General features: G+C 41.4%; 1 protein-coding gene across 4 annotated transcripts in view; it reads left to right on the top strand.

Moving 5' to 3' along the window:
- Positions 1 to 11634, top strand: part of prkacba (protein kinase, cAMP-dependent, catalytic, beta a) — a 239603-nt gene extending 227969 nt beyond the window's left edge. For all 4 annotated transcript variants that reach the window (XM_073062542.1, XM_073062541.1, XM_073062540.1 and 1 more), the window contains 4 exons: positions 2282 to 2377; positions 3276 to 3398; positions 5705 to 5869; positions 9187 to 11634. In XM_073062542.1, the coding sequence (XP_072918643.1) occupies positions 2282 to 2377; positions 3276 to 3398; positions 5705 to 5869; positions 9187 to 9312 (510 nt within the window). In that variant the 3' untranslated portion in view covers positions 9313 to 11634. The remainder of the gene's footprint in view (positions 1 to 2281; positions 2378 to 3275; positions 3399 to 5704; positions 5870 to 9186) is intronic.
- Positions 11635 to 12048: the final 414 nt, after the last annotated feature.

Raw genomic sequence — 12048 nt, 5'->3', positions numbered from 1 at the left:
AATAGCTCCGATTATGTAATCTGTAAAGAAAAAACAACCAGTATTTGTGACCTGTCAATTAGTCTCAATAGTACTGTCTTGTGGGTATGTGGTTTGTCCACCAGTCTTCTACCATCACACCTTCTACCCCGTCTTTCAATGAATTGTAATGGATAGCATGATTTTTTATTTGTGTTTTGAAGATTTTCCTTCCATATCTGATTTCTATTTTTCTATACAATAGTATAGTGATTCCAGTGCTGTAACCAGTATACGGTACTGTTCTGAACTCAAATCCAACTGTAGTAGGTCAGAAGTTAGCAAACTGGCAGAAGGTAATAACAAGGGTTGCCAATTATTATATACACTCACCTAATATTTTTCAGTAAAGAAAGTAAGCACCCATGTCCTATCTGATTCGGATGTTAAAGTAAAGAATTTATTATATATCAGCCATCAAGAACATACTATAGAAAGGTGCTGGAAATGACCCAATAACATCATGAAGGATCCCACCCATCCTGCTCATGGACTGTTTGTCCTACTTTCTACTCGCATCTATGCCAGGACCACCAGGCACAAAAAACTATTACTTTCCCCAAGCAATAAGGCTACTCAACACCACCTCCCACTAACCCACCCCTCCACACCCCCAACCACCACTACTTTATCATTTCCTGTCAGAGTCACATTATGTACAGACACTTCTGTGTCCAGTGTCACTTTATGAGCATGTGATCAATATATGTATATAAGCTATCTTATGTATTTATATTTATTGTGGATGTTTTTTTGTGCTGCATCAGATCCAGAGTAACAATTATTTCATTCTCCTTTATACTTGTGTACTGGAAATGACATTAAACAATCCTGAATCTTGAATATGCACAAATCCATGTGGGCACAGGTACAATGTACTTACCCACAAGTAAGATGTACTTACCTGCAGCAGCATCACAGACACAGAGCTTCAATAAACATTGTTCACAAAAAAATCTTAAATTAATCATATATTTAACACAAATTTTATAAGAATGAATATAATTAGAACAAAAGAGAACAAAATCCATTTTAACGTAGTGATCATAACGCTTCTAAACTCTGGTAGGTAGGGTTGTACCGGTTGGTTCAAGAACAAAATGGTTGAGGGGAAATAGTTCTTCAAGAACCTGCTAGTGTAGGAGTTCAGGCTTCTGCACCTCCTGCCCGATGTTAGCTGTTAGATAATTAATGCCATCTTACCAGCAGAGTTTTTAAAACAAGTGACCTATCCATAAGTTACCAAAAGGCAAACAGTTGGGCCCAACTGTTGTTTGTTTATGTGTAAAGTTAATGTTTTTAAAATTAAATTGTAAATCACCTTCATAAATCAAAATTATTGAGTACTGGAGTTGAAGTGTTATGTTGAAGTTGTATAAGATGTTGATGAGGCTACTTTGGAGTACTGTGTGCAGTTTTGGTCACCTACCTGCTGGAAAGATATCAATAAGATTGAAAGAGTGCAGAGGAAATTTACAAGATATGTTGTTGGGACCTGAAGACCTAGGTTATAGGGAAAGATTGAACAGATTAGGTCTTTATTCCCTAGAACATAGAATGAGGGGAGATTGATAGAGGTTTACAAAATTATGAGGGGTAAAGATAAGGTAAATATAAGCAGGCTTTTTCCATTGAGGTTGAGTGAGACTAGCTAGAACTAAAGGTCATGGGTAAGGGTGAAAGGTGAAATGTTTAAGGCAGGGGTTTCCAAACCCCTTGGTAAATGGTATGGGCTATAGCACAGAACAGGTTGTGAATCTCCGATTTAAGGGGAACATGAGGGGGAACTCAACAGTTGGTGCAAGTGTGGCTCAGGCTGCCGGCGCAAATGGTGAATGTGAGGTCAGTTGCAACAATTATAGAAGTTTAGATAAGTACATGGATGGGAGGGTTTGGACGGCTATGGTCCAGGTGTAGCTTGATAGACTAGGCAGAGTAATAGTTCAGCATGGACTGGATGGACCTGTTTCTGTGCTATAGTAGTTTATGACTCTAAAACAAAAATACAGATGCTGGGAATCTGGAATGAAAAAGATGAAAATATTTCCCAGACCAGACAACATCTGTGGAAAGAAAAACAAGGGTTGACAATCTTTTGGGACAGTTTTAATAATGTACTAGCAGCATTCTGTCACACTTTTACTCTCCAGTGAACCAGTCTGATATCATTTCCAGCAATTTCAGCTTTTATTTAAAACTATACATTTAAAGTTACAAAGAGATGTAACTGGTTCAATTTGATATTTACCCCATGCATTTGTAGGTCACAGATTTTGGTTTCGCAAAGAGGGTAAAGGGCAGAACCTGGACACTTTGTGGAACACCAGAATATTTGGCGCCAGAGATTATTCTCAGCAAGGTAAGCTGAAACAGGAATAGATTTCTCAGTACACAACAGTCCAGCCTTTTGTATTAATCATGTTCGGTTACTCTGTTTTATTTATGCATGTGGATATCAAAGTCAAGTCCAGTATGGATGGCACGGTAGTGTAGAGGTTAATGCAATCACTTTACCACACCAGCAATACCTGATCAGGGCACAATTCCCACCCGCTGTCTCTTAAAAGTTCGTACGTTCTCCCTGTGAACACGTGGATTTCTCTGGGTGTTTTGGTCTCCTCCCAGGTCTCAAAGATATATTGGTTAGGGATAATAACTTGTGGGGTGACCCCAGCATATCCTCGAACTGTGTTAGTTGTTGACACAAAATTACTTACTTAACTGTATGTTTCAGTGTACATATGACAAATAAAGCTAACCTTTATCTTTAATCTTTATAGCTGTTGCCTTCCTCTGACCATGAGACAGTGTCATGAAGTGCTGCAGTGCATGTGACAATGATCCTTGCACACTTTTTGGGGAAGGAGTATTAAGGGTTAGGTTATGATGTAGTGGCCATGAACAGCAACATATCAGCAAGTGGACATGGAGGGAAACATCTGGGTCCACTGCTTTTGTCCTTTGGGATGGCTTATGAGTGACGTGGGTGATCGTGGTCTTTGACCATGATTGTCCTTGGCAAATCTTTCTAGAGAGTTGTTTTCCATTGCTGCCTTCTAGGCAGTGACTTACAAGATGGGTGACCCCAGCCATTATCAATACTCTTCAGAGATTGTTTACCTGGTGTCAGTGGTCGCATCACCAGACTTGTGATATGCATTGTACTTTATAATCTTTTATTTTGAGAAAATGTTATTAGTTTTGTGCTCCCATATTGTATAGAGTGCCTGAATGTTTTTGTATGTTGCAATTTGTAGGGCTATAACAAAGCAGTGGACTGGTGGGCACTGGGGGTCCTAATCTACGAAATGGCAGCTGGATACCCCCCATTCTTTGCAGACCAGCCGATACAGATCTATGAAAAGATTGTCTCTGGAAAGGTGAAGTTGGATTTCAATTTTTTTTTCAAGACTCCTATCTTTTCTTTCTCATTTTGCTAATTTACCATTCTGTGTTGTGTTGCTACCACTTCATAGTGTTTATAGTTTTCTCATCCACCCCACTATTTACCAAGTTTCAGAATCAGATTTATTATCACTGACTTACGTGACAGGTAATTTGCCATTTGTGGTAGCAGTACAAGGCAAAGACATAAAAGAAATTACTGTAAATCGCATAAATACAGCATAGAATAAAAACAGGAATAACCAGGTAGTGCTCATGGACCCTTCAGAAACCTGATGGCAGATGGGAAGAAGCTGTTCCAAGATCATTAGATTGTTGGCCTTCAGGCTGCGGTAGCTCTTCCCAAATGGTGGTAATGAGAAGAAGGTGGGGCGCAGATGGTGAGGGTCTTTAATGAATAGACCCTTTACAAGAGAGATGCAGAGGAATTTCTTTAGCCAGAGGGTGGTAAATCTGTGGAATTTATTGCTGTAGATGGATGTGAAGGCCAAGTCATTGGGTATATGTAAAGTGGAGATTGATAGGTTCTTGATTAGTTAGGGCATCAAACATTGCAGGGAGAAGGCAGGAGAATGGGGTTGAGAGGAATAATAAATCAGGCACAATGGAATGCTAGAAGAGACTCATTGGGCCAAATGGCCTAATTCTTCTCCTATGTCTTATGTTCTTATAGGGTGGAACTTACTTTAAAAGATGTCGTCAATGGTGGGGAGGGTTGTGCCCGTGATGCAGCAGTCTGCTGCCTCTGTGCAGTGGCACCTTCATACCAGATGGCGATGCAACCAGGCAGAATCATAGTAAATAGTACATCTGAATCTCCTGTTCTCTTGTATTCTTTTATTAGTGGGTGGTTGGTGAATGAGGGGAAGGAAACATTCGTCCTTCAACATCCCTCTAAGTAGACAGGCGTTTGCCAGTTGTGGGGTATGTAGTTCTATTTGCCCGAGAGATGGTTACTGCACATGAATTCATCTAAAGCAGCTTGAGACTTTGGATACTCAAGCTAATATCCTTTGTGTGGAAAACATTGCCCCTTGGGTTCCTATTAAATCTCTCCCATCTTAAACCTATGCCCTCAAGCTCTTGATTCCTCAATATTGGAAAAAGACTGTGCATTCACCCAATATATGCCCCTCGTGATATTATGCAACCCTATATCACACCTCATTCTCCTACGTTCCAATGGATAAACTCCAAGCCTTCACAACCTCTCTCCATAACTCAGTTTCTCAATTACCAACAACATCCTAACATGGAACATTACAGCACAGTACAGGACCCTTCAGGCCTCCATGTTGTGCCAGACCTTTAACCTACTCCCAAGATCAATCTAGCCCTTCCCTCTCACATAGCCCTCCATTTTTCTATCATCCGTATGCCCAGCTAAGAGTCTCTTAAATGTCCCTAATATATCCGCCTCTACCACCATCACTGGCAGTGCATTCCACACACCCTCCACTCTGTAAAAACCTACCACCGACACCCTGTACTTTCTTCCCAATACCTTAAAGTATACCCCTTTACATGACACCCTGACTTCTATCCCCAAGGTCCTGACTGATGAAAGCCAGCATGCCTAAAGCTGGCTTTGCTACTCTGTCTTCCTCCCCTTTCAGGGAGCCATGTACTAGTACTCACAAACAGAAGAAATTCTGCAGACACTGGAAATCCAGAGTAACACACACAAAATGCTGGAGCAACTCAGCAGGTCAGGCAGCATCTATGGAGAGGAATAAGTACTTAATGTTTCATTCCTGATGAAGGGTCTTGGCTGGAAACATCGACTGTTCATTTATTTCCATAGATGCTGCCTGACCTGCTGAGTTCCTCCATCATTTTGTGTGTTGCTGTGAACAGTTATTACCCCTCAACCATCAGGCTCTTGAACCAGAGGAAATAACTTTTCTCAGCTTCACTCACCCCATCACTGAACGGTTCCCACAACCTATGGACTCGCTTTCAAGAACACTTCATCTCATGTTCTCGATTTTTATTTATTATTGTTATTTTCTTTCCGTATTTGCAGAGTTTGCTGCTTTTACAGGTAGATTGTTTGTCCATTTTTTTGTGCAGTTTTTCACTGATTCTATTGTGTTTCTTTGTACGTTACTGTGAATGCCTACAAGAAAATAAATCTCAGGGTTGTGACATGGGCTTACTTCAGTCCCTCTGTTCTGAAACATTAATTGCTAATCTGTAATTCTGAAGTGCCCATGAGGTCACAGTACAAACGTGCATGGGATCCCATTGTCAAATGGCTGACTCTCTACCTTATTTTCAGGTACGGTTTCCTTCTCACTTCAGTTCAGACCTGAAAGACCTGCTGCGAAACTTACTTCAAGTAGATCTGACCAAACGATACGGGAATCTCAAAAATGGTGTGAATGACATCAAGAACCACAAATGGTTTGCCACTACAGATTGGATTGCAATTTACCAGAGGAAGGTAAGTGCTTTGCCCAGCTCTTCAAACTTGGGAAAGTTTGCATGAAGTGATTCCCGTCAGTCCATTGCTGTTTTTTTTTTGTCAGAATTGGGTTTAATATCACTTCTGGTTTCTGCCAGTTCCAGACCATAGCCCTCCATACTCTTCCCATGCACGTACTTATCCAAATTCTCTTAACTGTTGAAATCAAACCCCCATCCACACTCATTCTGCACTCGCACCACCCTCTGAGTGAAGAAGTTGCTGCAGTTCCATTCCAAAGACGTTTAGTTGCTGTATCTTTGCAATTTGAAATCTTGATGCTGCCCTCCTGTTCTGGTAAACTTCTGATGAGTAATTGTGTACAGTTCTAGTCACCTACCTACAGGAAAGATTTCAATAAGACTGAAAGAGTGCAGAGAAAATTTACAAGAATATTGCAGGATTTGTGGACCTGACTTATAGGGAAAGTACAAATAAGTTAGGACTTTATTCCCTGGAGCACAGGAAAGTGAGGGAGATCTGATAGAGGTACGCAAAATTGTGAGGGGTAGAGATAGGGTAATTGCAAGCAGGCTTTGTCCACTGAGGTTGGGTGAGATTAGAACTAGAGGTCATGGGTTAAGGGTGAAATATGAAATGCTTAAGGGGAACATGAAAGGGAACTCAGAGGTGTTGTGAGTGGGGAGCAAGCTGCCAGTGGAAGTGGTGGAGACACAGGTTGGATTGCGACATTGAAGAGAAGTTTGGATAAGTCCATGGAGGGCTATGGTGCATGTCAGTGGGACTAGGCAGAATAATAGTTTGGCACAGACTAGATGGGCCAAAGTGTGGTTCTGTGCAGTAGTGCTCTATGACTGTAATTAAATCCCAAAAGAGTCAGCCACAACTTCTACAGCTGGCTAAGTTCTGCCCCCAGCTGTGCTAGATGTCATAGAACATTTTGAGGACTGGACCTCTGGCACTTTGCCACTGGGAGTCTTTGCACCATCCAAGAATACACCGGGAATCCAGGCTGCAATGGCCAGTGAGTGAAGTGGTGCACCACTATTACAGCTTGGCGTGTCAGAGTTTCGAGTTCAATTCCAGCGTAAGCAAGTGTGCACATTGTTTCCCATGTATGCATTGTTTTCTCCAGGTGCTCCAGTTTCCTCCCACAGTCCAAAGATGTACGGTTTAGTAGGTTAATGTGTCATTGTGAATTGTCCTGTTATGAGGCTAGGGTTAAATAGGTGAGTGGCTGGGCAGTGCGGCTCTGTGGGCCAGAAGGGCCTGTTTCGTGCTGTGTCTTTAAGTTAAAATAATAATGGGCCTGGATCAGTTCCATCCACAAAATGTAGCTGCCCTTAATTTGTAAGAATTTGGGTAATTGGAGTCTGAGTTACAAGGTACAGGAAATTATATTGTTTCATATAAATGAACTGCACATGTGCCTCGTGCGTGAGGTGTGTCTGGTGGACTGAAAGAGTTGAGCTCCAAGTTCCAGCCTGTGAGAACCAGGAACTGTTTTAAAAGTACCCAGCTTTAGGATGTACAGCACTAAAGCATGGGAACGGGTTACAGGGAGAAGGCAGGAGAATGCTGCGCCATGATAGCAGTTAGCACAGGGCATTGTTTGTAGTTCAGTTCCAACACCACCTGTAATGAGTTTGTATGTGCTCCGGTCTCATTCCACGTTTCAGAGACATACCAGATGGTACATGGGTTAATTGGTCAGTTAAGGCGAGGGTTAAATAGGTGGGTTACTGGGCGGTGCAGCACATTGGGACGGAAGGGCCTGTTCCGCACCGTATCTCTAAATAAATAAATAGGGGTTAATCAGGATAAAAAATCAGCCATGATGGAATAGCAGAGCAGACTCAATGGGTTGAATGACATAATTCTGCTTCTGTGTCTTATGGTCTAACAGACCCTTCAGTCTAGGATGTTAGCTAATTAAAGTTATGATTAAATCCCTACCTAAGCTCATAATTCCTTACATAATGTCCATATCCCTACATTCTCTGCTCATTCATGTGCGTATGTAGGGGCCTTTGAAACACCTCTGAATTTCCCTCCACTACCACCTCTGGCAATGAATTCTAGCAACGTGGCACTCTGTGTACAAACAAATCTTGCCCCACACAGCCCCTTTGAACTTGCTCCTTCTTGCCTTAATTTCATGCCCTCTAGTATTGGATGTTTCAATCCTGTGGAAAAGATATACCACCTGTTCATTCTATCTCTGTCTCCTGATCTTTTACACTTCTATCAGATCTCCCCTCAGCTTCCAGCATTCCAGAGAAAACAACTCAAGTTTGTCCAAACTCTCTGCATAGTATGTGACCTTTAATCCAGGCAGCATCCTGATAAACCCCTACAGCACCCTCTCCAAAAGTCTCCACGTCCTTCCTATGATGTGGTGACCAGAATTGTATGCACCCTAACCAGAGTTTTATAAAGCGACAACATAATTTTCAGACTCAAATGCTTCGTCTACAAAAAGCAAGCATACCATATAACTTTTTTTAACAGCACAGCCACTTTCAGGTTCCTATGGACTCACCCTAAGATCCTTTTGTACATTAGATGTAAACATTGCAGAATTAATGTTCCCCTTTGATATTGTTTTCTCTCAAGTGATGTATGTGGACTATGTGATGGCTCTGGGCCTGTACTCACTGGTGTTTAGAAGAATAAGAAGGGGGATCTCATGGAAACCAAACAAATATTGAAAGGCCTAGATAGAATGGATGTGGAGAGAAGTTTCCTACAGTGGGGAGTCTAGTATCAGAGACAACAGCCTCAGAATAGAGGGACGTCCATTTAGAACAGAGATAAGGAGGTATTTGTTTAGCCAGTGGGTAGTGAATCTGTGGAATTCATTGCCACAGATGGCTGTGGAGGACAAGTCATTGGAGTGGAGTTTGATTAGTCAGGGTGTCAAAGGTTATGGGAAGAAGACAAAAGGGGTAATAAATCAACCATGATGGAACAGCAGTGCAGACTTGATGCGCTGATTGTCCAGGTTCTGCTCCTATGGCTTCTGGTCTTATGAAACATTTAGAGAAATGCATTGTTTTGCATCAACGATCAACACAGTCCAGGGATGTGCTGGGGCAGCCCACAAGTGTTGACACACTTCCGGTGACAACATAGCATGTCCACAACTCACTAACCCTTACTTGCAGTCATGGGGAGAACATGCAGACTCTTTACAGACAACGGCAGGAGTTGAACCCAGACTGGTGATTGCTTGTGCTAGCCGCTATGCTAATATGCTTAATGATTGTATGGTGACAGGGAGGCCGTTTTCAATTACCTTATCTCTATCTCATATGTGTTTATATGTTTTCCAGGTGGAAGCTCCATTCATACCCAAGTGTAGAGGTCCAGGCGACACCAGCAATTTCGATGATTATGAAGAGGAGGACATCCGTGTCTCTTTAACTGAAAAATGTGCTAAAGAATTTGCTGATTTTTAGAAAGAGTAAGAGACCATCAGGGCTTGTATTGGGATCTTTGCACTCTGCTAACAGATGGGGTGGAGTTGAAACCATCTTACTCGTTGAAACAATTACTTAGTTTCTTCATTCCACATGGCTGAGATCCTCCTTTGCCATAATTCATGTGTGCATTTGGCACAACCCTCATACACAGGCACATTTACTCAAAGCACTACCTGTGCTGCAACACAAAAAAAACTTAGACCACTTTCTTATCGTTTCCTTCCCACCCTCCCACCCTCACACTTTGTTCTACAGCCTGTCGCCTTTGTGTTATGTCATTTGACCACCCCCCCCTTCCCCCCCCCCCCCTTTTTAAAACAAAAAGATTACGGCAATTTGCAGAGAGTGAAACATTTTAAGTGTAAAGATAGAGCAAGTGTTTCAGGTTTTTTTTTGCACTCGGTGTGAGTTAACTCAAGGTGAAAGCTGAACATTGCTTCTAGTGCTTGCCAGCCACAGCTCCTGTCATGTCTGAGAGACCACAGTCGTAGAACACCGTAACCTTGTAGAATCAGACTCCTGGAACCTACCTACACAGCATCTTTGACATTTTTCTTTTGAAAGTAGAATTGTTCTGTGCATTTATATATATACTGAATGAAAGTGATTCTCCTGGACAGGACCAAACTGAAGTAGAATTAATTGGATGAATGGAGCAGGGTACACACAGATGGTGCCTTGAATTCTCCTGTACTGTCAAATTCAGCTGCACGTCCCAGTTTTCTTCTTGTGTGCACATCTGGGCAGGCTCCAGGTCTGACATTACCAGACACTGCAACTGCAGCATGTCGCCTCGATAAAGCTGCCGGCAGGCGATCTTCAGGACAGCTCTTGTCCACCCATTTTTGTGTCATGTCAAACCATAGTCTGTCTGTGGATTTGCCCTCCTACATGAACAGGGTTGCATTCTCATTAGGAGATGAAAAGGCAGGGAGTTGGATGTTGGGGCTGGGGTGGGTGGGAAGAGGGTAGAAAAGGTTACCAAGCAAGTTTTCTTCAAAGTAACACAAAAACCACAGCAGCATCAAATACTAGCAGGGAAAGGTGACATGAAATGGTTCTCGTCATGCTGATTTGACATCAGAAACTTGAAGTGGCATGGGCGAGTAGTCTTGCAAGTGGATTCTGTCCCCGTCAGCATCCACGGTGGTGAGCAGACACACTGTGTGTGCAGCAGGCCCGTATTCTATTTTAGTTAAACATGCTGCAGCGATAGTGGTGGTCACTGCCAGGAGTGTGTTTGATTCCAAAGCAGACGTTGTGATGCTAAATGAAAAGGTTTGGGAAACTACTAAGCGATTAAATCACTCTGCAACTGGCTTTTCAGAAGTAAAATTTTGGTTCCTGCATTGCAAAATACTTAACACAGGTAACGACTGCCATGTTTCCACAATTTTTTATATAAATATATATATATTTGTGTTTGTCTCCCTGGGAACAGATCATAGAGTTTGCAAGCTTTACGTTCAGCTACTGGTTAGATGCATTGTCACATAATGACATAATCTGTTGCTACAGGAAAGACTAGCCAAGACATTGCTAGTTAAAGCAATTTTCCTCTATTTCACTGTTGGTAAGTCATAGATAATGGATTCAGTGGATCTGTACATGTTAACATTTTTAACCAATTCATTTTAATCAAATTAGTTTTATTTGTACCAATTTTGATCTTTCTTTTGCATATATATAGATAGATGTGTATTTATATGTATATATGTGAAACGATCCTCAAACGGTTTAAATTGAAATGGTTTCTTATGTACAGATGTAGGCTGGATTCAGATTGGTTCCGATATTTACAGGAAAGAAAGGCTATGAAGTTTTAATAAATCAACTTAATTTGGCATAGAGCTGGTATATTTGCTTGTGTTAGCACTAAAGAAACATGGACACACACTCTTAACCCGAAGGGCACTCGTCAAAGTAAGGCCTTTGTAGACATTCGCATTGCCAGTGTGAGCTGTAATATCAGACATTCTGTTTGTCCTCTTGGCTGTTCCGACATTTGCATAATGTCCAGTACAAGGCTGGCACCAACAGCAGTTTTCCATTTCCCCATATTTACCTGTATGTGCAAGGGAAGTATACAATCTTTGCTGTAGCAGATTTTATGTAACTAAAGAAATGTAAGGTCACATTAATAAATTTAAAAGTTCCTTTGTATGAAAATGTTAAAATCTTTTGTATTTCATTTAGACCGAAGACATGCTGTTGTATGCTAGCTGTATGCGATAAATTCTACAGTAACGTTGTTGTCGTTTATGGACTTAAAGGTTTTAATAAACGCTGAAGATCACATTTCTGGCTGGCTTGTGTTATTAAAGCATCAATGATGTGATGCTCTTTAAGCTTATGGCTTGAATCTCTGGGAAGAATTGTAGTGGAATGTTTTGTTTGAAAGGAGAGGGCAAGATCTTTGTGATTCCTGTTTTGACGTACTACCACACAGTTGTTTATATTCTAATTTCTGTCTTTTTTTTTTAAATCACACTTGCTGAATTGATTAATAGCTCACACAAATGGCTGCTTCATTTTGTTGCAGACATTCACAGTAAATACAAGAAAAGCAACAGATTCAAAAGGTTTCAATAGGTACACTTAATGTCAGAGGAATGTATACAATATACATCCTGCAAATCCTTTTTCTTCACAAACATCCACAAAAACAGAGGAGTGCCCCAAAGAATGAGTGACAGTTAAATGTATCCGAAA

Source organism: Hemitrygon akajei, chromosome 12 (assembly GCF_048418815.1).
Source record: "Hemitrygon akajei chromosome 12, sHemAka1.3, whole genome shotgun sequence".
NCBI lineage: Eukaryota > Metazoa > Chordata > Chondrichthyes > Myliobatiformes > Dasyatidae > Hemitrygon > Hemitrygon akajei.
This window is presented reverse-complemented; position numbering and strand designations above follow the sequence as displayed.